At 50.1% G+C, this 23,969-nt stretch overlaps 2 protein-coding genes across 2 annotated transcripts; both read left to right on the forward strand.

The window, feature by feature from the left end:
* Window positions 1-5,188: 5,188 nt before the first annotated feature.
* Window positions 5,189-9,932, forward strand: LOC117042006 (zinc finger protein 883-like). The gene is made up of 2 exons (XM_033141443.1): window positions 5,189-5,270; window positions 6,729-9,932. The coding sequence occupies exon 2, from the start codon at window positions 6,747-6,749 to the stop codon at window positions 7,767-7,769; it is 1,023 nt and encodes a 340-aa protein (XP_032997334.1). The 5' UTR covers window positions 5,189-5,270; window positions 6,729-6,746; the 3' UTR covers window positions 7,770-9,932.
* An 11,143-nt stretch (window positions 9,933-21,075) lies between these two features.
* Window positions 21,076-22,172, forward strand: LOC117042007 (zinc finger protein 501-like). The gene has a single exon (XM_033141444.1). It carries the CDS (start codon window positions 21,101-21,103, stop codon window positions 22,121-22,123), a length of 1,023 nt encoding a protein of 340 aa, XP_032997335.1. The 5' UTR covers window positions 21,076-21,100; the 3' UTR covers window positions 22,124-22,172.
* The last annotated feature ends 1,797 nt before the right edge of the window (window positions 22,173-23,969 follow it).

Below are 23,969 nucleotides of genomic sequence, written 5' to 3' on the forward strand. Positions count from 1 at the left end.
GCTCAGATTTCTAAGAAACTAAGGTAAGGAGCTTTAGGTTTCATCATAAATCGAATAGGTATTTAAAAAAAATAAACAATCTTTTGATCCTTGGAGAATGTCATTGTCATACTTTTTGCGACTTGTTGAACTCCATTCATCTTTCGCTCTGGATATTGACAAGCTAGAGTGTGGTCCAGAAGAGGTTGACTAGAATTAGGAGAGAGGTCTGGAGACCAAGCCCTAAGATGAAGGGTCAAAAGAACTGCGAATGTGCAGCTTGGAGAAGAGAAGATTGAGGGGAGACCTGACAGTTGTCTTTAAATATCTGAAGGGGGTGGTATATGCAGAAGATGGAGAAGACTTGTGCCTTGTTGTTTTGCCAGAGGACAAGGCTGGGACCACTCGAGGGGTGGGGGGGACAATAGAAAGGAACCCGGCAAAGTTGTGTGTATTGCTACTTCCTGATAGGAGGCATGGTGCCAGGGAACCCCTGTTGCAGTTGCTGAAATAACTGACTGAATAATTATGTTGACAAAGTTATGAGGCCTAGGCTGGCGTACACACCATGGCCTGGATTCAGCTAGCTTGGTGTGCCAGTTGAAGCTGATGCATGGGCAAATGATTAGACAATGGGGCTTCCCCCCCCCCCATGCATCTCTGCACCTCCACCAAATATGCTGTGGGGGGGGGGGCGGACACACAGGATAACCATTAGACCAGTATGAAGGAGATGAGGAGTGCCCCTCTCAGGCAAGCAGAAATGCACAGGCAAAAAGATAAATCAGAATGTTTAGTGAAGTTTTTAATGACTGATGTTTTAATGTATTTTTAATCTTTATTGGAAGCCGCTCAGAGTGGCTGGGGAAACCCAGCCAGATGGGCGGGGTATAAATTTATTATTATTATTATTATTATTATTATTATTATTATTATTATTATTATTATTATTACATATTGAATTCTTCCCCATACATTTAAAGCACATTCTTGCCTCCAAAGGTTCCTGGGATTGATAGTTTGTTAAGAAGGCTGGGAATTGTAGTTCTGTGAGGGGAAAACTATGGGGATAGTTAAATTCTCCCAAGTATCTAACATGGCTTACTGGGGACAGAGTGGGGGGACAAATCTTCTGATTGTTGTTGTTGTTGTTGTTCAGTCGTTCAGTCGTGTCCGACTCTTTGTGACCCCATGGACCAGAGCACGCCAGGCATGCCTATCCTTCACTGCCTCCCGTAGTTTGGCCAAACTCATGTTAGTAGCTTCGAGAACACTGTCCAACCATCTCATCCTCTGTCGTCCCCTTCTCCTTGTGCCCTCCATCTTTCCCAACATCAGGGTCTTTTCCAGGAATTCTCTTCTCATCTGTTGGCCAAAGTACTGGAGCCTCAACTTCAGGATCTGTCCTTCTAGTGAGCACTCAGGGCTGATTTCTTTGAGAATGGATAGGTTTGATCTTCTTGCAGTCCATGGGACTCTCAAGAGTCTCCTCCAGCATCATAATTCAAAAGCACCAATTCTTCGGCGATCAGCCTTCTTGATGGTCCAGCTCTCACTTCCGTACATTACTACTGGGAAAACCATAGCTTTAACGATACGGACCTTTGTCGGCAAGGTGATGTCTTTGCTTTTTAAGATGCTGTCTAGGTTTGTCATTGTTTTTCTCCCAAGAAGCAGGCGTCTTCTAATTTCGTGACTGCTGTCACCATCTGCAGTGATCATGGAACCCAAGAAAGTAAAATCTCTCACTTGAATAATTATGTTGACAATTATGTTGACCTTCTGATACTGCATATCAATGTCCTTAATCTAACAAACAAGAGTGGATTTTTCCTGGCCCAGGGAAAGCAGAAAGTTTCTGGATAAACCTAGAAATTGTAATTTGCTGTTAAGGGTTTTACACTCAAAACCACATCCAGCTGCTTTTCTCCCCACAGGGGAATGAGAGAGCATGATTTTGAGTGTGTGGGGGGAAGCCATTATGAGTTTGATTTTTAAAAGAAGCTTTACGTAAAAGGTACCTGCAACTACATGTCTTGTGAAATTATCGGCCTGTGAAGAACTCCGAACCTACAGTGGAAGCTGCAGTCTGTTGGGACCAGTAGAATGAAATGCAGGGTGGGAGGCCAACAGCAGGTGGAGCTAGAGCCAACGATGGATGGAGCCAGAGCCAAAGACAGGCAAAGTCAACTGATTCTAGATGAGACTAAGGATGAAGACTCTCTCCCTGGGCTGGTTGTTAAGTAAGAAGGCAGGGAAGTAGGGGGCTGGCTAAGGGCAGATCGAGGTTGGTGGGGCAGGGCCCTAACAGACCAGCATCCATAGCAGCAGCACCCCCCTCCACCCATTAAATTCACCCTCTATTTAAAACCTTTTTTATGAGGCAATAACCAAACTGTGGGAGGAAGTGGAAGACAGGAGTGCCTGGCGTGCTCTGGTCCATGGGGTCATAGAATCATAGAGTTGGAAGAGACCACGAGGGCCATCCAGTCCAACCCCCTGCCAAGCAGGAAACACCATCAAAGCATTCCTGACAGATGGCTGTCAAGCCTCCGCTTAAAGACCTCCAAAGAAGGAGACTCCACCACACTCCTTGGTAGCAAATTCCACCGTGGAACAGCTCTTACTGTCAGGAAGTTCTTCCTAATGTTTAGGTGGAATCTTCTTTCTTGTAGTTTGAATCCATTGCCCCGTGTCCGCTTCTCCGGAGCTGCAGAAAACAACCTTTCTCCCTCCTCTATATGACATCCTTTGATATATTTGAACATGGCTATCATATCACCCCTTAACCTTCTCTTCTCCAGGCTAAACATACCCAGCTCCCTAAGCCGTTCCTCATAAGGCATTATTTCCAGGCCTTTGACCATTTTGGTTGCCCTCCTCTAGACACGTTCCAGGGTCACGAAGACATGACATGACTAAGCGATTAAACAACAACATCATTTTTATTTACAGACATATTTTTTTAGCCAATTTTGCATGCCCCCCTCACCTAGAATCACAGACTTGTAGACTTGGAAGGGATCCTGAGGATCATCTTAGTGCAGCCCCCAGCTGTCCCTTACGGGATCGAACCTGCAAGGAATTATTAGCACCATGCACTAACCAGCTGAGCTATCCTGCCACTGGACGTTCAAGAGTTCCAGTGTGATGAGAGAGGGAGAGAAACATTTCTCTCTCCAGTTTCCCCATGCCACGCGTGTAATCTTATAAGCTTCTATCATGTGTGAGCAGATAGCAGCATCACGAGTGATGAAAGCAGCCAGAGCCGGAGGCCTCTGGCGTCTTGAACGGAAGGTGGGAAGGAGGAGAGGAGGAATGCAAGGCGCTGTAAGGAGATCGCTGGTGCAAAGCAGACTAGGTGAAAAAGAAGGCAGCAGGGCGCCTGCACCTTTTAATAGTTGTGTTGGAGTCCTGCTGCCTTTTGCATCTGTGCACGCACCCTGACTGAAAGAGGAGAGCGCAAAATACGGTCTGAAGCTCAGCATCAAAAAAACTAAGATCATGGCCACTGGTCCCATCACCTCCTGGCAAATAGAAGGGGAAGAAATGGAGGCAGTGAGAGATTTTACTTTCTTTGGCTCCATGATCACTGCAGATGGTGACAGCAGTCACAAAATTAAAAGACGCAGAGACATCACCTTGCCGACAAAGGTCCGTATAGTTAAAGCTATGGTTTTCCCAGTAGTAATGTACGGAAGTGAGAGCTGGACCATCAAGAAGGCAGATCGCTGAAGAATTGATGCTTTTGAATTATGGTGCTGGAGGAGACTCTTGAGAGTCCCATGGACTGCAAGAAGATCAAACCTATCCATTCTTAAAGAAATCAGCCCTGAGTGCTCACTAGAAGGACAGATCCTGAAGTTGAGGCTCCAGTACTTTGGCCACCTCATAAGAAGGGAAGACTCCCTGGAAAAGACCCTGATGTTGGGAAAGATGGAGGGCACAAAGAGAAGGGGACGACAGAGGATGAGATGGTTGGACAGTGTTCTCGAAGCTACTAACATGAGTTTGGCCAAACTGCGAGAGGCAGTGAAGGATAGGCGTGCCTGGCGTGCTCTGGTCCATGGGGTCACGAAGAGTCGGACACGACTGAACGACTGAACAACAACAACAACGCACCCTGCCATGCATCTGAAGACCAGTTGCTGGAATCCACGGGAGGGACCCCCGCGCCCTTGAGCTCACGTTCAGCTCCTTGGTTTCCTTCTGGCATCTGGTTTGTGAGGTCAAGATGCCGGACTATAGATGGACCACTGGCCTGGTTCGGCCGGGCTGTTCGTTATGTTCTTCTTACACAGACGCCGGAATTTCAGGATGCTCACATCCCAGTCAGCCTTTGGCTCTCTTCCTCAGGCCACGCGATGCCAGTTGAGCGCAAAGAGAGGCTTGCATTCACCTCTCCGAAAGCAGCAGGGCGCTCACGCGGGAGAATGTCTGCAGGGAGCAAAGAGGCAGGGGGGAACGAGCGTGTTGCGCAACAGCCGCCGCGTCCCCTACGAGGAAAAAGCAAACCAAGGCGCCACGGACCATCGCTGCCAAGGCTGCGCCCACTAGGGGGCTCTGGCATCGCCGGCGCCAGGCTCCTTTCTTTGTCTGGTCGGGTCAGCCTTTCAGCATTGAGTTTCCTGGGTCAGAGGTAGCTGCTGGCGGTGCTGCTGCTGCTGCTGCTGCTGGAAGCGGCCTCCTCCTGCTCCTGCTCCCTCCCGCGCCTCCTCCTCTCCGCCTCCTCCGGCTCTTCCATTGTGGACGCGGAGCCCGCGCTCGGCTGCAGCCGCTCCTGGGGGGCGCGCGGGTGGGACCCCCGTTCGCGATGCTCCTGCAGGCGCCTTAGGCGAAGCGGGGAGAGGCGAGGCGCACCCGGCGCGGGCAGGATCTGGAGCAGACCTCTCAGCCATCGCGCCCCGAGCCCATTGAACTGGCCGCACAAAAGGCGCCCTCTCCGTTTCTGGCCGACGTGGGACAGGGGGGGGGGGGGGGGGGGGTCCCGCCGCCGCCGCCGCCACCTTTGCCGATCCCCCACCGCCGCCAGCATGAGCTCTGGCTTCCTTGATCGCAAGGTAGGGATGAGCAAACCCCGCCACCCAACCCCAGAAATTAAAGTAGGGTGGCGCGGTGTGTATAGGGCCCCCTCCCGGGTCGCTCGGGTCTGCTTCTCGCCTCGCGCTTCCTCGAGCGGCAGCCGCTGCGGGCAGGACAGAGCGGTTGATCCGGACCGCTGGGCTAGAAACCAGCCCCCCACTGCCCGCTCTCCTGCAGCCGCCTCCGGCCTGGCTACCAGCGCACGGACGGTGAGCGCATCCCCGATGAGCTGCAGCTCGAATTCGCATGGGGTGGGGGCGGCTGATCTCTGGGGTGGCGGTGGTGGTAGCGGGGAGTCGAGGGGCGAGAGTAGGCCTGAGCATGTGCAGAGTGCGCTTCCGCCACGCATTGCTCGTCGTGTTCCCAGGGACACCGGCGGTTCCTGCTCCGCCGCGCGCAAAATACAGGCAAACGGTGGAATTGTTGCGGGTGGCAGGCCTGCCTGCGGCTTGAGTTTGGAAGATGACATGATGCACGTGCGAGGGGCAGCGTGTGTGTTTATAAAGGGCTTTAACTTTAACAAACAATGATGCTGTTTGCGTTTATTTTGTGCTGAGGGGTCTCTTCCCCGAGAACAGATGGCAGCATATGGAGGGGCCCTGAGAAATCCATCCTCTCTCTCTCTCTTTCCTGTGTTTGGGATTAGAGGGCTTGGAGAAGGCTGCCGGCATCTCCTGAGACATTAACTGCTTGGGGGGAAAGGTTGAGAAATAATGCAAATGATGGTTGGTAGTGGAAGATCACTCTGTGGAGCTAAGTGCAGGCTAAGCCCTTTAAGGGCTATCCAAGATTCCAAAATAAAAATGTCACAAATAAGGCTGGCTCTGGAAGTGTGGCGCCTAGCTTAAAGACGAATTCAGAAGCTGGCAGCCTGGGAGCTGTGTCCTGCCTCTTTCCCCAAGCTGCCTCCAGTGTCTGCTGCTTCTGCCCGCTGTCCTCCCCCTCTCTGTCCAGAGATCAGCAAGGCAGAGTGTGCAGCACTGAAATGCGCCCCGAGTCCTTTGTGCCATTGCAGTCAACTCCACTGCATGGAGTGCTGCCACTGGGCTAGGCAGCTGGGTCAGAAGTGATGCTGAGTGATGCTGGCATGCAATGGTTTTGGTTTGCACAGCACCCCAATTTGTGTGCCATTTCCAGGAGTCTTTTCAATGGCACAAATGACTTGGGGGTTGGAGGCGGAAGTGTTCCAATTTAGCGTGCCTCTCCTTCCTGGCCCTAAGGACTAGAAATCTGCTTTCGAAAGGAATTCAGAATTCCAAAGGAATTCTGCAGCTTTCCCAAACTTCTGTGTAATCGTGGCACGCAGGTGTCCTGCAGCTGTACACAAGGAGTTGGCATGCGATGATCTTCAGAACCCGTTTTGGGGTCCTATAGTTGCATATCTGCTTTGCTAAATTCCTGGTCTGCCTTCCCCCGTGAAGTCGCCAGCAATTGGCCAAAGTAGGTTTTTGCCCATCTGCAGTTGAGAGTCAGTTGCTGCATTACTCTTTGATTATGGCATATTTTAAGAATCGATGGAGGAAACAGGCCTTAATGCAAACGATACGTATAACGTATACTGGAACCCCCTGCTCTGGGTTTACATTTGGATTACTGGGGGTGGGATCAAAAGGGTTGGTGCTTTGCCTCCCGTCCTTAAAAGAGCAACCCGTTTGGTTTTCTGCTAGGTGAGAGGAAGTGACGCTATGAGCCACATGGAGGAGAACTTCAGCCCCGAGGAGGCTCGGTCGCAGCTGGTGACGAAGCGTAAGCTCCTTAAAATGCTGAGTTTAAGTCCCGGGCGCAGCCAAGTGTGCGGAACGGAAGTGCGGGAGAAGAAAATCCCTTCGATGACGTGGCCGGTGAAACCGGTGCATGCGATCAAGAAGCGCAAGGTCTTCCTGGTGCACCGGGGCACCCAGACCGAGGAGATCCCCGACATCTGCATCGAGTGCGGGAAGGTCTTCATCCAGAATTCGAGCCTCATCGACCCCTGGCCGGTCCAGCCCGACGACAAACCCCACAAGTGCTCCGAATGCGGGAAGAGCTTCGCCGTCCGCTCCAGCCTGAACCGGCACCAGAGGATCCACACGGGGGAGAAGCCCTACATCTGCCTCGACTGCGGCAAGCGGTTCAACGACAAGTCCAACCTGACGCAGCACCAGAGGATCCACACCGGCGAGAAGCCCTACGAGTGCATCGACTGCGGCAAGAGCTACAGCCGCAGCTCCCACAAGAAGAAGCACTTGCGGGACTCGGCCGAGGAGCAGCAGCAGCAGGAGGAGGAGCCGTGCGCCCCGCAGGCGGACGGAGCGGACTCAGCCTGCGAGAAGCCCAAGGCGAAGCAGAAGCCCGAGGTACTGAACACCTGCACCGAGTGCCTGCGCAGCTTCAACCACAACGCCGACCTCATCAAGCACATGCGCATCCACACCGGGGAGAAGCCCTACAAGTGCAACATCTGCGAGAAGAGCTTCAATGTCAGCTCCAACCTCTTCCGGCACCAGCGGATCCACACGGGCGAGAAGCCCTACGTGTGCTCCGAGTGCGGGAATTGCTTCACCGACAAATCCACCCTGGTGCAGCACCACCGCATCCACACCGGGGAGAAGCCTTACGCCTGCCGCTTCTGCGGCAAGTGCTTCAGCCACAGCTCCCACCACAAGAGACACGAGAAGATCCACAACAGAGAGAACCCCTTGTTCGCCTACCCCATCCCGCTGTTTTAACAGGGTTGCTCTTGGCAGCTGGAGCGGGTAGATAGGGAACTCTGTGCCTCGGGGAGCTTAACTAGCGGGTTTTTTTTGTTGTCGTTTAAAGGAACAGCGCAGGAGCCGTCTTAAAAAGATTTCGCCAGTCTGACTTCAAACACCACCGCAAGGTTTGCCACTCATGGCAGGTACTGGATATCAATAGTCTATAGGATCTTCAGTAAGATCCGTATGATTTTAGGCTACAGTGAACGCTTAAAATCTGGTTGGCTCCGGTGCGGACGTCGATAATCCCAGATAAATTTTGTGCTTTTCTGAAAACATCCCCGCTTTGGGGATATAAACCGTTGAGAAGCAGGCAGATTTATGTGACTGTCGGCATTAGCGGGCTGTCGGAAAATGTATTGGGTCGTCAACGTTGTTCAGTATCAACAAACAGGAATATTGTGAGTTCTTAGGAATATTGTATGTGACTCTCCTGCAGCCCTTGCTAATGTGCCTTCAAGATGTTTTGAGAGACTCGCCTGGAAGCTGTCCGAAAACATCTGGAGGGCGACACGCCAGCGCTTTAGTTTTATTAAAGGCACTATAGGACTATTTATTTGATATCCAGTAACTGCGAGTGAACCTTCAGGTGGTTTTGTTACTTTGGCTCACTGGGCCGGAACCTTTCGTTTCTGCGGCTCTTCTAACTACCTACACAAACCAGGCCGCAGGTCCTTTTGAAGAGAAGACTCCTAGTCTCTATGCAAAGACTCTTTTGAGTGATGGAGAATCTGCCCTTAGGAAGGTAATGCTGGTCGCAAATTAACCTCAGTAGCCTTTTGCTTCAGGGCTTCACTTTCTCGGGTAGTAGCTCCCGGCCACGGGATCACACTCTAATTTTTGTCCGCTAAGTCAGGATGTCCCAAATCGCATAGGTAGGAATCGCATAGGTTTCTACAGAGGATCGGTTTTACAGTTGACTCTTTGGTAAGCTCAAATGGGTTTTAAGTTCTCTTGAGGCCTCTGTAACAAGGCACATTTCCCCCAGGCCTCGGGGTTTCCCCCCTGCCCTTTGCTGCTCATTCTCCACGGTGCGGCTGCGACAAATGGACATCTGGCGGCAGAAGAGCCACGTTTTCCCTATAGCGACAGGAAGACAAATTTGTGCTGTGGCACTTTAAGAGACTTAAGTGGTTTGTTGTGGCCTGCTACTACTAAGCAGCAGACACCACCGGAGGTTCACACAGTGGGCTGGAAATGGTGGAGGCGGTGTGTTTATCTGTGTGTGTTTTTGTGCGTGTGTATGTATATATTATATTTATATATTTTATATAGGTACACATGTACATGCACACACAAGTTGAAAAGCCAAATTAAACAAGGAGAGGACTGAAAGTAGCTCAACGTGCTCGGATTAGTGGACCACTGAAAGGTATGAGCGCAACACCGAATGAAAGGGAAGGCCGTCTTGCTTCCTTAGAGAGCTAGCCACTTGTAATCCTTAGTCAAGCCCTGAGAAATCTCAAATCAGGTTCGTTGACGGATTCCAGCTCCTGTTCGGTTTTAGTGTATCGCAGCCCGACGGACAGAGATGGAGGGGTCCAGGACGGCTGCAGTGGTCGCCCCATTGAATTGATCTCCCTGTATGTCCCCATTTTGTCATGTCCCGAACGGTGTTCCCGCCTGTTCAGATCTAGCCAGTGGTCCCCCCCCTTGCCCTACCCAGGTGGGAGAAGAAGTTATTTGAATCTCAGCTCATCCATGGACCAAGTGGGCAGAGACCTCTGCTCCTCCTCTGTTTTAAAAGGAAAGAAAAAATGAAACACGCAAAACTTGTGAATTTAGGGAAGCTCCTTAAACTGGGTAGTCGCGGCGGTTAACTATCAAAGGAGAAAGGCAAATGTCGCGATCCGGCCTGCGCTTTACAGAGAAGGAGGGGCTGTCAAATCTAGATCTGACGGAGGTAGCCTGATACGAAACTGTAAAAGTAACACAAAGGGGGAAGTTTGGAATTAGCTGTCCATAGAAGACTGTTTGCTATATCCAAGTAATTTTTTGTGGTTAGCTTTTATCCTTTCTGTAGGTGAACCTTTATGAAAATGTTTGTTATTTAATCGAGTGTCTGATAGGAAACCTCTAACCTTTGACCTATTGTAGCAGTTGATTCTACAGGTTAATTAAACACTTTGTACAATTGGCGCTTTTTTGGGGGGGGGGCCACCCTGAATGAGATGGAGAAGGGACAGTTGTCGATGTGTCCTCAAATACAGGGAAAAACAAAAAAAAAGTCAGCATTTCTCAATCACCCGTAAGTGCTGCATTCTGTCTGAATCCATTATTTGTTTCTGCTGTATGAGTTTTGGTATTCCAGAGGGAAAACTCTTGGTTAATATAGAGGCATTTAGAAAATTTCCACTATTATTTGTAGGGGTTTTTTTTTTGCGGGGTGTGTGTGTGTATGTCCATTCATAAGAAGAGCCCTGCTGAATCAGGCCAATGGCTCCTCTAGTCCAGCATCCTGATCTCAGATTGGCCAACCCAGACGTCTATGAGTAGCCTATGAGAATCAGGGCCTGTGCATAATTTCACTCTTCACCACCTGAGATTCCCAGCTTACTCCCTCTGACAGAGCAGGGAGAAAAAGGTAGGAGCCAGTGGCTAGTAGCCTTAGCAATGAATTTGTCCATCAGTTAACTCTGTGCTGTGTCTTTCATCTGTCCTGAATCTGCCAATATCAGCTTCATTTAATGTCCGTGAGTTCTGGCATCACGAGAGAAAAAAAGAAACTCTGTTCTCCACCCACTTTCTCTGCACCGTGCATAATCTTAACAGCCTTCTATCATGGTTCCTCTTACTCGTCTCTAAAACAGGCTTAGGTTTTGTTAAGTTTTCCTCCATCCTCTTGATCGTTTGGGTTTCCGTTTTCTGAGCCTTTTCCAACGCTACAATATCCTTTTTGAGGCGAGGCGCCCAGAACTGCACACAGTATTCTGAGTGCGATGGAATAGTCATATCATGACATCATAGCGGCAGTTTTCTTTTTGCAGTGATCCCTAGCATGGAATTCACGTTTTTCACAGCTGTCACACACTGGATTGAACTTTCCACTACGACCCCAAAGTCTCAGTCTTGGTCGGTCACTGGCAGTTCAGATCCCATGAGGATTTATGTTTAATTTAGACTTGCTGCCCCAATGTATATCACTTGTTTACATCAAATTGCATTTGTCATTTTGCTGCCCACTCACTCAGCTTGGAGAGATCTTTTCTGAGCTCTTCACCATGAATCTGATGCTATCAGCCGGCTTGGCTGTTGTTGTTGTTCAGTCGTTCAGTCGTGTCCGACTCTTCGTGACCCCATGGACCAGAGCACGCCAGGCACCCCTATCCTCCACTGCCTCCTGCAGTTTGACCAAACTCATGTTAGTAGCTTCGAGAACACTGTCCAACCATCTCATCCTCTGTCGTCCCCTTCTCCTTGTGCCCTCCATCTTTCCCAACATCAGGGTCTTTTCTAGGGAGTCTTCTCTTCTCATGAGGTGGCCAAAGTACTGGAGCCTCAACTTCAAGATCTGTCCGGCTTGGCTACCACATCCCTAACTACCACATCCCTAACTAAGCTATCAACAAGTTAAAAAGCACAGGTCCCAGTACCAATCCTTGGGAGACTTCACTTTCTGCATAATTTTTTCTAATTTTTTAATTATTATTTATAGGCTACCCATCTGACTGGGTTGCCCCGGCCACTCTGGGTGGCTCCCAACAAAATATCGAAAACACAGTTAAAGAAACACTTACCTGTACAGGGCTGCCTTCAGATGTCTTCTAAAAGTCAGATAGTCATTTATCTGACATCTGATGGGAGGACGTTGCACAGGGTGGGCGCCACTACCAAGAAGGCCCTCTGCCTGGTTCCCTGTAACTTCACTTCTTGCAATGGGGGAACCGCCAGAAGGCCCTCGGAGGAGGACCTCAGTGTCTGGGCAGAACGATGGGGGTGGAGATGCTCCTTCAGGTATACTGGGCCCATTTAGGGCTTTAAAAGTCAGCACCAACACTTTTAATTGTGCTCGGAAACACACATCTTTCACTGGGAGAACTCGCATTTATTCCAGCTCTCCGCTTCCTGTTTTCCAACCTGTTACTGATCTCACCAGGGGTCGTCGTCCACTTTCCCATGACTGCTAAGCTCACTTGGTGCCAGGAGTCTTTGGTGAGGTACTGTGCTTTGTCAAAAGCTTTTCCAAAGCCTTAAGTGTAAAATGTCATCTAGATCACCCCAATGCATATTCATGTAAGTCCGTGTGGCAGGGCTTACCCTTGCAGAAGCCATGCTGCTTGTGCTTCAGCAAGACTTGTCCTATATATGCTTGGCAGTTTTATCTTTTAACAATACTGTCCACCAGTTTTCCCGGCTGTATGGTTATAACCAGCCGTTTCACAACTCCCCTATTGAAAGTATTTCTCGAAAATAATCCATGCAGTGTTAGTACATGACACATTTCAGAATCGGGCCACAGTAATCCATCTATCAAGGTTTTGATCTTGCGTTCACCCAAAAGTTCAGTGATTGTGCAAGAGTCCTGATTCAGTCACTTCTTCAGGCTGATCATGGCCACTAAGTGTAGATGGCTTTCTGTTTTGTTTTGTTTTTAAGGGGTTTAGATAAATTAATGAAGGATAGCTCTGTCAAGGGCTATTAGCCACTAACTTCCATATACTGAGGTTCTGTATACCTTGGAGCACCAAACAAGCTGAAGGATGGCCATCGCCCACCATGGCCGCCTATTGGATGCTATAGTTGTGATTCCTGCATCGCAGGGGCGGTTGGACTAGATGACCCTTGGTGTCCCTTCCAGTTCTACAATTCTATGATAATGAACTTAAAGGGGACCTCTGGGAGGGCATGATGGCAGAGGAGTGTTGGATTAGATGAGCTTTTCCGTCTGTAAACCAACAAGGCAATCCTTTATGCCGGGCTTCCTCAACCTCGGCCCTCCAGATGTTTTGAGACTACAATTCCCATCATCCCTGACCAATGGTCCTGCTAGCTAGGGATCATGGGAATTGTAGTTCCAAAACATCTGGAGGGCCAAGGCTGAGGAAGCCTGCTTTATGCTCTTGTGTTCAGCCAAGTGAGGATGGTGGACTATTTGCTTCCCCGGGATTCCCACAAAGTGCAGACCTGGTCTTTCAAAGCTTTTAAGTGACAGATATGGGCGAAATATGTTGCCCAGGCTCCCGTTATGTTTTGTTGCTATTCTTTGCCTGTCTGCTCCTCCCCACCTTCATCAAGAGTATATTTACCAATAGACAGGGCACCTTCTGCCCTGTTTCTAAATGCAAGGATTTCACCATTTTTTGATGATAGGCACAGCTCAACACACCAAAAAGCTCCCCCCACCCACCCGCCACCTCAATGAATTGGGATGTTGCTCAGACAGGATCTCACAAGTATGCTTTGTGGAGGATCTGGGGCTCTGAATTAGGGTGTGTGAGAGAGAAATCTCACCCCCCACACCCATCCTGTTACAGCAGTTTATTTTTAGAGCACAGCAATGTGTAGATGTAATTCACAACCCCCCCCCCTTTTAAAAAAAAGGTGATGTGGTGTAATGATTTTAAAGCAAGCCTCGCTGTTGGAAGTGAGTGGAGAATTCTAATAACTTAATCGACATAGTATCTAAGCATTTCCCTGGTGAATGAATTTTTAATTAAAAAATAAACTAAGGTTTGCTATTGTGCAATCTGCCTTTTTTGTACCCGTTTTGTAATTGGTGTGTGTGTGTGTGAATCCCTCAGTCGGTCGTGTTGTTAATGGCTCACTTCTCCATTTATTTTAAACATGGTTGAAATAGGAAGTATCGAGTCTCCTAAAGAGGAACGGTGAAATCCCACTTCTCGCCTGAGTATGTAGGTGTCACTTTTTCTTCTCCCTGGAGGGCTGTTTTTGTTTTGTTTAGCCTTACATTTAATTTTGCTGCAGCGGCAGATCGGAGATTGGCCTCCCTGCCTCTGTTCTTGCTAGGTCCTCCTGTTTGCTCCCTTTCCATGTCTGCTTTGGGGCATGGTGGAAGCCCTGATGGCTATAGGAGCAGGACGAAGCAAGAAAACAGGGTGTTCTGGTGGCCTCATCTGCTACATCTGGTGTGGGGAACCTGTGGCTCTCCAGATGTTGCTGGACTACAACTCCCATCATCCCATGCTTGCTGAGGCTGACAGCGCTTGTCATTCAGCTGTGTAGGGCCAGAGCTTCCACACACCTGCATTTTATAGCAACGCCTGTACACTTGCAAGCCACCAGTTCTGCCTAGGTAGGTATCTCTTTCCACCGTGATGATGAGAAAGGATCCTTTTTTGCATGAGCGTTTGGGGTTATGTTTTCATATAACATGTGAGGTGACGCTTCTCCTGTAAACGAAGCGTATGCTGAAGAATATAAAGTAGAAACACATCTGAATAACTTTTTGCAGGAGCATCTCTTAATTGTTTGCCTTTGTCCGTGAGGGTGCCCATCCATGATAATAGAAGCTAAATGGAAATAAGAGTTATGTGTACATAGCCTGAACAACAACAACAACAACAACAACAACAGCGTTATTTATACCCTGCCCATCTGGCTGGGTTTCCCCAGCCACTCTGGATGGCTCCCAGCAGAATATTAAAATCACGATAGAACATCAAACATTAAAAACTTCCCTAAACAGGGCTGCCTTCAGATGTCTTCTGAAAGTCAGACAGTTGTTTATTTCCTTGACATCTGATTGGAGGGCGTTCCAACAGGGCGGTTGCCGCCACCGAGAAGGCCCTCTGCCTGGTTCCCTGTAACTTTGCTTCTCACAGTGAGGGAAACGCCAGAAGGCCCTCAGAGCTGGACCTCAGTGTCTGGGCTGAATGGTGGGGGTGGAGACACTCCTTCGGGTATACCAGGGGTAGAGAACCTAAGGCCCATGGGCCGAATGTGGCACAATCACCTCAATATGGCCCTCGGATGGTCTGGGAATTGGCATGTTTTTACATGAGTAGAATGTGTCCCTTTATTTAAAATGCATCTGGGTTATTTGTGGGGCCTGCCTGGTGTTTTTACATGAGTAGAATATGTGTTTTTATTTAAAATGCATCTCTGGGTTATTTGTAGGGCATAGGAATTCGTTCATTCCCCCCCCCCCCAAATATATAGTCCAGCCCCCTACATGGTCTGAGGAGCAGTGGACCGGCTCACGGCTGAAAAAAGGTTGCTGACCCCTGAGGTACAGTATACCAATCCCTTTCCTGCCAAGATCCTTAACAAGATAGGCTTCAGCACCCAATGCCTCTGTTGTCAGAAGGACCGACATCACAAAGACATAATGGTTTGTGCACACGTCTGCATCTGTACAATGGCTCCTTCCTGTGTGTTGTGCAGCTCATATGCAGTAAAAAAATAATAATCTTGGCTCCCCTGCAACAGCAAACGGGTTGGCCTTTGTGTATGCAACCCTTTACAAGAGGTGGCTAGTCTTTGGCTGGAACAAGTTCCTGTTCCCTCCAAGGCAGATGGGAGCAGCTTGTGTCTTGCATGTCACCAGCTGTGTAGTGTGGCCTGCCGAGTGCTTGGGGAGCTGGCTGGCAGGCTGTGTGGGTCATAGTAAGTTTTGCAAGCTTTCTCAAGGGTTGCTGTTTCAGTCTTGAGCAAAGAGGTCTGGCACTCCAGCTGCCTGAGTTAGGTGAGCCAGAATCTGTCAGGTTTGGCCATGTACTATAGAGCCAGGGGGGGAACCTGTGGCCTTCCAGATGTTGGGACTTCAAATCCCATCAGCCCAACCCAGCACGGCCAATGGTCAGTGGTGATGGGGGGGGGGGTTAAAGTCCAGCAATGTATGGAAGGCCACAGGTTCCCTACAGAGCTCAAGTGTGTCAACAAAACTATAGCTTATCTAAGAACTGTGACGTATGGGATTTTTCACATGTTTTGAGATGATTTTCAAATCAAGCACATTTCTAATGAAGTGAAAATGTTGCTACGTTTGGGTGGTATCTAGCTAACATGTCCTATCAACGCAAGGATTTAAGGCCCCCCCCCCCATTTTATCAGAATATCTATTTTATTTTATTTTAATAAACAAATTTGATTTTCCAGATTAGAATTTACATTCACATAACAACATACCCAGTAATATATATAAAAGCGAGATTCCAAAGAATCTCTTGGACTTCCCTCTTCCCCTTTGTGGGGTCTTATTGTTAATCCTTTCCTTCTGCATCTTTTATTATAATCCAGCTTTTTTATATCTCCATTGTGTCCAAAGTTCATCGTTACACTACAAGTGTTATTCCAACCCCACTAACAAGTTTAACTGTTTACAATGGTTTTTAAGATAAACTATAAATTTTCCCCATTCCTTATTAAAGTTTTGGTCTAGTCAGAATATCTTAAGGACTAAAGGAGATCATTGCCGGATCAGGCCAAAGGTTCACCTCAGCCAGAATCCTGTATCTCACAGTGGCCAATCCAAGGCTTCTGTGGAACACATAAACATCCACTTAATCTGTTAATGTTACCTCTGCTAATCTTAGGAGGGCCAGGAAAGTAAACAGGACTAGAGGAGAGGGCCAGAGTCTGAGGATGGAGTCTAGGTGCCTCTGAAGGAAACAAAAATGAGGTGGATGGTATTTATTTTGAGCCAGACAGTGGTTGTGTGTACCCACCCCATGTATTTAAAGCGCACAGCCACCTCATGAAACCTGGGAGTGGTAGTTCGCGCCTCACGGAGCTACAATTCCCAGGACCCTTAAACAAACCATAGTCCCCATGAATATTTTTGGGGTGGGGTGACATGCTTTAAATGTATGGCATGTACGCAGCCTGAGTTTGTATAACAGGGCAGCTCCTTACAGTTCACAGCTCAGGTCTGCTTTCAATGCAACCTCCGGCATGGTTTTTTTTAATTTTTTATTTAAATAAATAAATGAAATTTTAAAAAGTCTTCCTTGCGTTCTCATCGGCGCATATGGCTGCAGCTCCAGCATAAGGTATTCTCAGCATTCAGGCCCCTGCATGCTAATACTGTCCAAACAGAAAACCAGTGACCCTGCTTAAATGTGATACGAAGCATGTACATCCCAGAAGAGGTGCCTTAAAAAACACACAGAGAGGCCATGCTTGATGTCGTGTGTTGTAAACCAGGCCTCATTTGGGCCTTGTCTCTTGGTTTGGGCCTGTTAAGCTGCTGTAGCTTCTTGCCTCTGCCACAAATCTCTAGCGTTTCCTGGCTCCATCCAGAGCTCAGCCGAGATTTCTGTTGTTTCCCCCCAGGTTGAATTTACTTTTGGGGAGGTGGTCGCAAAAAAGGGAGGGGAGAGAATAATTCCTCATTTGCCACCAGAGGGCCTTGGCTATCGCTGAGGGAGGGCTTCGCTGTCTCTCTCTCCTTAATGTCTTCTCAAAGATTTGAGCTTCCTGGGTCAGAAGAAGCTGCTGCAGTTGCTTCCTTCACGAAATCATAGAATTGTAGAGTTGGAAGGCAAGGATAATCTAGTCCAACCCAATGCAATGCAAATATCCCAGATGGGGATCGAACCTGCGACCTTGGTGTTATCAGCACCATGCTCTAACCAACTGAGCTATCTATTTCCTCAGTAGTTTCCTCCTGGGGCAGTGTGTAGGACCTTGATCTAAGCCACACACAGTGGAGGTGGGGGAGGTGGTTGTGTGACCTTAGCTGGAACAAGGAGCACCTCTCAAGGCAGCCATGAATTCCTGAGCGAGAGAATCTGGGTAATCCACGACCAAACAAATCCTTGGTCAGGGTGCAAGCTGCATTTCCTTAGGGAAGGGGGCCTAGCTCAGCAGTCGTGGCATCATGTAGCGCACTGGTCTCCCAACTGGCGGATTGGGACCTGCTAGTGGATCGCAATGGGTCCCGTTGCTCGGTCCCAGCTCCTGCCCACATAGCAGTTCGAAAGCACGTCAAAGTGCAAGTAGATAAATAGGTACCGCTCTGACGGGAAGGTAAACGCCATTTCCGCACGCTGCTCTGGTTCGCCAGAAGCGGCTTAGTCATGCTGGCCACATGACCTGGAAGCTGTATGCTGGCTCCCTTGGCCAGTAACACGAGATGAGCGCCGCAACCCCAGAGTCGGACACGACTGGACCTAATGGTCAGGGGTCCCTTTACTTTTTTTAGTGGGTTGCAGTGGCCTTACCCAAGCAGCACTACCCAGCATGCAGGAACAAAGGACGAAAAATTGAAGAAAGGGGTCTCCAAATGCATGTTTGGTGGGTCTGAAAGCGCTGAAGACACCTGCAACAGGGCTGCCTCTTCAAGAGAGGGAGACGCTCAGGTATGGATTGCACCACTGTACCTTCTTGGGGTTAAGAAACTGGGCTGTGTGCGGGCACTGTTTGGAAGCACCTGCGGCTGCACACACACGCCATACGTTCAAATCCCATCTCCCCACCCCCCCAAAAAATCCTGTTTACACTACAATTCCCAGTACTATAGTTCCCAGGGTTCTTGAGGAGACGCGGGGAGCGCGCTTCAGACGTCACGGCGCGCCCGCAGCAGCTGAATGAATGGGGCCGAGGTATCCACAGCTACGGCCACCAGATGGCTCTCGCTATTGCAGGCGCTCGCCGTCCCGCTCTCCTTCCTTTGCTTTCTCCACTCTCGCTTTTGAGGTGGGGCTTCCCAAGTTAGGCGATTATGCTGCTTCCTGTCACCACTCCTCCGCCACACGGCGACCCCCCAAACCCGAGCAGCGCAGCCCATCGACGGCTGCGCCTCTCCGCCTCGGATGGAAGCGATCGTGCGCGCAGGGGAGGAGGAGAAGCATTGATCTCGCCGCCGCCTCTGCGCTGCGCCGAGGCGCTGCTGCGCTCCCGGATGCTCGGGCCAAGGAGCAAGGCGCCGCCCCGATCGCCTGCCTTCTTCCACCCCAGCCCCCTGCGGGATCGATGCCTGGGGGGGTCGCTGCCTCGACTGCAGCAGGGCTCTCGCCCGGAGGTTTCCTTCCGCGAGCTCCAGGCACCGATCCGCTGACGGCGCCTGCAAAAGGGGCCCGCCCACATCAGGACGGGAGAAAAGGGAAAGGCATCCCCGAAAGCGAAAGCCACGCCTTGTCCCTCGCTCTCCCTTCGCGGAGGCTGTCAAGAGTAAGCGCGGCTTCTCTCTCCCCGTCTGGGGCTGCGTCTCATTCACAACAGTGCGCTGAATGCAGAGAGAAAGGCACCTCTCTGCTCTGTCCCCAGGCGCAGCGTCTCGTTAAGGCCCTAAGAGGGTCGCTGTGCCTTTAAGAGTTGCACGGAAGGCAGAATTCCGTCAGGTGCAGCTCTCCCCCCCCCCCGCCCGCCACGCGGGAGCAGCTGCTGCACCTTCTGCGGGGCTGTTAAAGGGGCAGGGGCCTTTTCCAGGCCTGGGTACCCTGCACAGAAGTGGGCAGTGGCAGTGGCTTGGACCAGATGGCCTGGGGTCAGGATCTAAGGAGGGGGAAGAGTTGGTTGATCGCTGCCACCAGTTTTATTTTTCCCTTCCAAAACCCCTCTTGTCTTTTACAGTTCCTGTGATGGGCAGGTGTCAAAGCAGATGAATGCCATAGCTCAGAGCATATACTTGCATGCAGATGGCCCCAGCTTCAATCCCCAGGTAGGGCTGGGAAAGACTGGGAAACTCTGGAGAGCTGCCTGCCAGTCAGAGTAGACAATATGGAGCTAGAATGGACCAGTGGAATAAAATAGTTTCCTACTATGTGGCAAAAAAAATGTGCCTATTGGATTCCTGCCTGACATGCAACTGCAGAAAGCACAGGAGCTGGGTTTTTTTTGTGTGTGTGCTCATTTAAATAAAAGGGGTAACCTTCCTATAAATGTCCAGTACGGTCAAATTGGGAAAAGCTTTGCTGAAGCTCTAGAAAAGACAGACACGGTTTTAAGGTGCAGATGTGAGCCAGAGATGGAGAACCTGTGGCCCGTTCGATGTTGTGGGACCTCAGCTCTCATCATTCCTTTTTTTTTTGTTATTGTTTTCATTTCTTTATTTATACTTTTCAAGTTTATACCAGCACATTCCACTAGTTTTATACATTTCACTAATTTTAAAATCATTTTGACATTTCAAAACTTGACTTCCTTCCTCCTCTTTCTGCTGTTCCTTAAATTTCTTTTTAATATCTTCTGCATATCCAAACTAACTTAATCCACTCATTTATTCATCTTCTTTAAATATATACTCTTATGAAGCTGCAGGTTATTACAATAATCCTGCCAAATGTTTTTTTATCTGCTTATAATTTATCTGAAAATATTAAATAAAAATTTCCATTCTTTTGCAATAAAATAAAATAAAATTGTTCTCTTGATTCTTCCGGTAAGTCTCGCCATTTCTGCATATTCCATAGGTTTTCGTATCCATTCTTCTTTTGCTGGGACTTCTGCTTCTTTCCATTTTTGGGTGAGTAATAATAATAATAATAATAATAATAATAATAAGTTTCTATACATTTTAGCTAGTTCTGTCCCTATAACTCCCATCATCCAGAGTGGTGCATGCTCTGGTTATCTCCCGCTTGGACTACTGCAATGCACTCTAAGTGGGGCTACCTTTGAAGGTGACCCGGAAACTGCAATTAATCCAGAATGCGACAGCTAGACTGGTGACTGGGAGGGGCCGCCGGGACCACATAACACCAGTCCTGAGAGATCTACATTGGCTCCCAGTACGTTTCCGAGCACAATTCAAAGTGTTGGTGCTGACCTTTAAAGCCCTAAACGGCCTCCGTCCTGTATACCTGAAGGAGCGTCTCCACCCCCATCATTCAGCCCGGACACTGAGATCCAGCGCCGAGGGCCTTCTGTCGGTTCCCTCACTGCGAGAAGCAAAACTACAGGGAACCAGGCAGAGGGCCTTCTCGGTAGTGGCGCCCGCCCTGTGGAACGCCCTCCCATCACAGGTCAAGGAGATAAACAACTACCTGAAATTCAGAAAATACCTGAAGGTATTTTTAGGGAAGTTTTTAATGTGTGATATTTTTGTATTTGATTTTTGTTGGAAGCCGCCCAGAGTGGCTGGGGAAATCCAGCCAGATGGGCGGGGTACAAATAATAATAATAATAATAATAATAATAATAATAATTATTATTATTATTATTATTATTATCCTAATAATTATTATCCTAACACCATTGATAACAGCTGGCTGATGGGAGATGGGGGTCACAGAACAGAGGGCAGCAGGTTATCCATCCCTGATGTGAGCCATAGGCAACATGTGAACAGCTCTCTCTCTCTCTCTCTCTCTCTCTCTCTCTCTTTTTATCTGACCAGGTGATGGGACTACAAGGGGGACTGTAGGGGGGACACTGTTCCGTTCCAGTGAAGCATAAGTGAGATGCCTCCCAAAAGATCAAAAGGGAAAACGCCTCAAACCTCAGGTCAGAATAGGCGGCCGAAGGGTCGGCGGCCGTCGGATGACCAGGAGCAGAGCCGCCTCCTGTTGGAGGGAAAGGGGGCCGGCCGCCCTGACAAAAAGGCGAGGAAGCGCAAAGGCCCCGCTGCCCCGCAGAGGACCTGCTCCGGAGAGAACCCCAACATCTGCACCGAGTGCGGGCAGACCTTTGCTCAGAGCTCGGACCTGATCAACCACCAGAGGATCCACACGGGGGAGAAGCCCTACAGGTGCCTGGACTGCAGGAAGATGTTCAGCGTCAGCTCCAACCTGAGCCGCCACCAGAGGATCCACACGGGCGAGAAGCCGTACCTGTGCTCCGAGTGCGGGAAGAGCTTCACCGACAAGTCGACCTTGGTCCAGCACGTCCGGACGCACACCGGGGAGAAGCCCTACCAGTGCATCGACTGCGGGAAGGCGTTCAGCCGCAGCTCCCACCACAAGCGCCACCTGAAGAGCCCGCCGGGCAAAAGGCCGGGCAAATGCAGCCACCCGGAGGGCTCCCCCGGCGACAATGCCTCACCTCCCGGCAAAGCCAAGAAGGCCAGAGCCACGAAGAAGCAGAACTCCCCCTTCGAAATCCCCCACACGTGCGCAGAGTGCTGGCAGAGCTTCAACCAGACCTCGGACCTGGTCAAGCACATGCGCATCCACACCGGGGAGAAGCCCTTCGAGTGCAACCATTGCGGGAAGTGCTTCAACGTCAGCTCCAACCTGATCCGGCACAAGAGGATCCACACGGGCGAGAAGCCCTACACCTGCTCCGAGTGCGGGAAGAGCTTCACCGACAAGTCCACCCTCACGCAGCACAACCGCATCCACACGGGCGAGAAGCCCTACACCTGCACGTACTGCGGGAAAAGCTTCAGCCGCAGCTCCCACCACAAGAGGCACCAGCGGATTCACGCCGGAGAGAACCCCGTCTCTTTCCTGCCCCTGTGGCCTTACCCTAACCAAATGTACTGACGGTGACTCTAACTACGCCTGTGTGTTGTTTGGCGGACAATAATTTTTTTGGGGGGGGATCTCTGAGCCGGCTGCACCTCGCAGCACCAAACACTTCCCCGTTTTTTGATATCGCCTTCACTTGCTCCTGCAGTGGTTCGAGGCAGATCACCAGACCCACCTTGGCCTGCCAAGCAGATCCCCTGACATTCCACAACAGAACTGAGAGCGAACTTGAACCCCCAGCTCTCCCAACTAAAAAATCTGTCTCGAGTAATTTGGTGGATGTTATTGGAGCTCGTTCATAAGGGCTTTTATTTCCTACTCCTCTTCTGCAAAGGATCTTCTGCTCTCCGGTCCTTTCCTTTATTTAATATCATCTAAGATGTGCAGGTTATAGTGTTTTTTTTAATATAAAAAACTCAGTTAATAGCAATATTATTGCAATGTAATAAACAAGTCATGACGCGTGTGGTTTTTTTTTCATATTTATAACCAGTGTTATAGTCCTGAACAGGCAGCGTCTTGTTGGTGAGCTTATTAAGAGCGTAGGAAGTTGATGAAGAATTTCTGCAAAGCGATTCACTTACAGTGCCCTCTTACACGTGTCTTTCCCCCGCCCCGATAGAGCTCAATGGGACTTACTCTGCGCAAAGTGCTGCTTTGATGCTTAAGTGGCTTGGAGTTGCTGGCATCCATCTGTCTCGAGAGGCAATGGAGTGCACCTCGGGGTGGGGGGTGGGGGTGGGGTAAAACAGCTGTCTTCGCAGCACCAAAGTGGCTGCCTGGAGGCGCAAGCCTGAGCAGTGTGTCTGGAGGTCCTGAGCTGCTCAGACAACAAGAATCCCAATCTCTCTGCCTCGCTGATGTGCTCCAGAGCAATATGTTTGGGCAACAGCTTGGCTTCAGGCAGCGGCAGAGCAAGCCAATTGGGTGCCTGGGGCTGTGCGCGTGCCCTGCACCCAGGGGTGCAACCAGCCGGGGCAGGACGCTCCGTGGGGCCTCCAAGGAGTCTGCCTGCCTCCTCCCACTCAGCTGCCCTATAGCTGGGGGGGGGGAACGGGCAGACTGTTTGGAGGAGCGCGGAGCCTGTGAGCGCCCAAGTCACCACGTCACTCCCAGGAGAGATGCGTGGCTCGGGCGCGCTGCAGGCCCTGCGGTGAGTGTCGCCCGGCGTTTTGTCACCCCCCTCAGTGGTGACACCCGGGGCTGACCGCCCCCACCGCACCCCCCTTCATCCACCCCTGGCTGGAGTTGCTGGAAGGAAGGCACCATCCAGTGTCTCTACTCTGGATTTGTTTAGGGTTTACTCCTTAACCTTTTCTTCTGAAGATGTCCCACAAGGCAGCGGAGGTTTAGGATAAGAGTTTTCCTTCTCCTAGAAGGGCTACCTTCTCGGGTTGGCGAGCCCCATGTGCTCTCTCCTTCCCTTTACAGCATGTGCAGAAACCGCCTTCTTGACCGTTGGACCCACTCTTGGTCTCGTCCGCTCATTCTGCCAGAGCCTTGTCTTCGCCTGCAGGGGAAGTCCCTCGCTCGCCAATCTTGGGGACAACCTAGCGCCTCGGCCTGAGGGCTACCTTGCGAGTGGGGCAGACACAGGGTGCGGCACATGCCAGAGCTGGTGCTCTCGCCTTCCAATATCTGCTGCTGCCCGAGGCAGCTGCCTCTCTCTGCCTACTGTAGGATTGGCCCTGTTTCGCTCTTATGTGGGTAGAGGGGGCAGGGAGAGATGTATTGGGGTGTGTATATGTAGAAAGCTGCTGTTTGCATGGCTGAAATGCAGCCCTCTTGTCTCTGCTCCTGCCTCTGGGGAGATGGCCCGTGGGGGAATGCCACCCTCAGGCCGAAAAAGCCCCCCTCCCCG

The sequence above is a fragment of the Lacerta agilis genome, chromosome 2, assembly GCF_009819535.1.
Source record: "Lacerta agilis isolate rLacAgi1 chromosome 2, rLacAgi1.pri, whole genome shotgun sequence".
Taxonomy (NCBI): domain Eukaryota; kingdom Metazoa; phylum Chordata; class Lepidosauria; order Squamata; family Lacertidae; genus Lacerta; species Lacerta agilis.

Coding starts and splice junctions, on each gene's coding strand:
- LOC117042007 (XM_033141444.1), top strand. CDS start 21,101: ATGCCTCCCAAAAGATCAAAAGGGAAAACGCCTCAAACCTCAGGTCAG.
- LOC117042006 (XM_033141443.1), top strand. CDS start 6,747: ATGAGCCACATGGAGGAGAACTTCAGCCCCGAGGAGGCTCGGTCGCAG.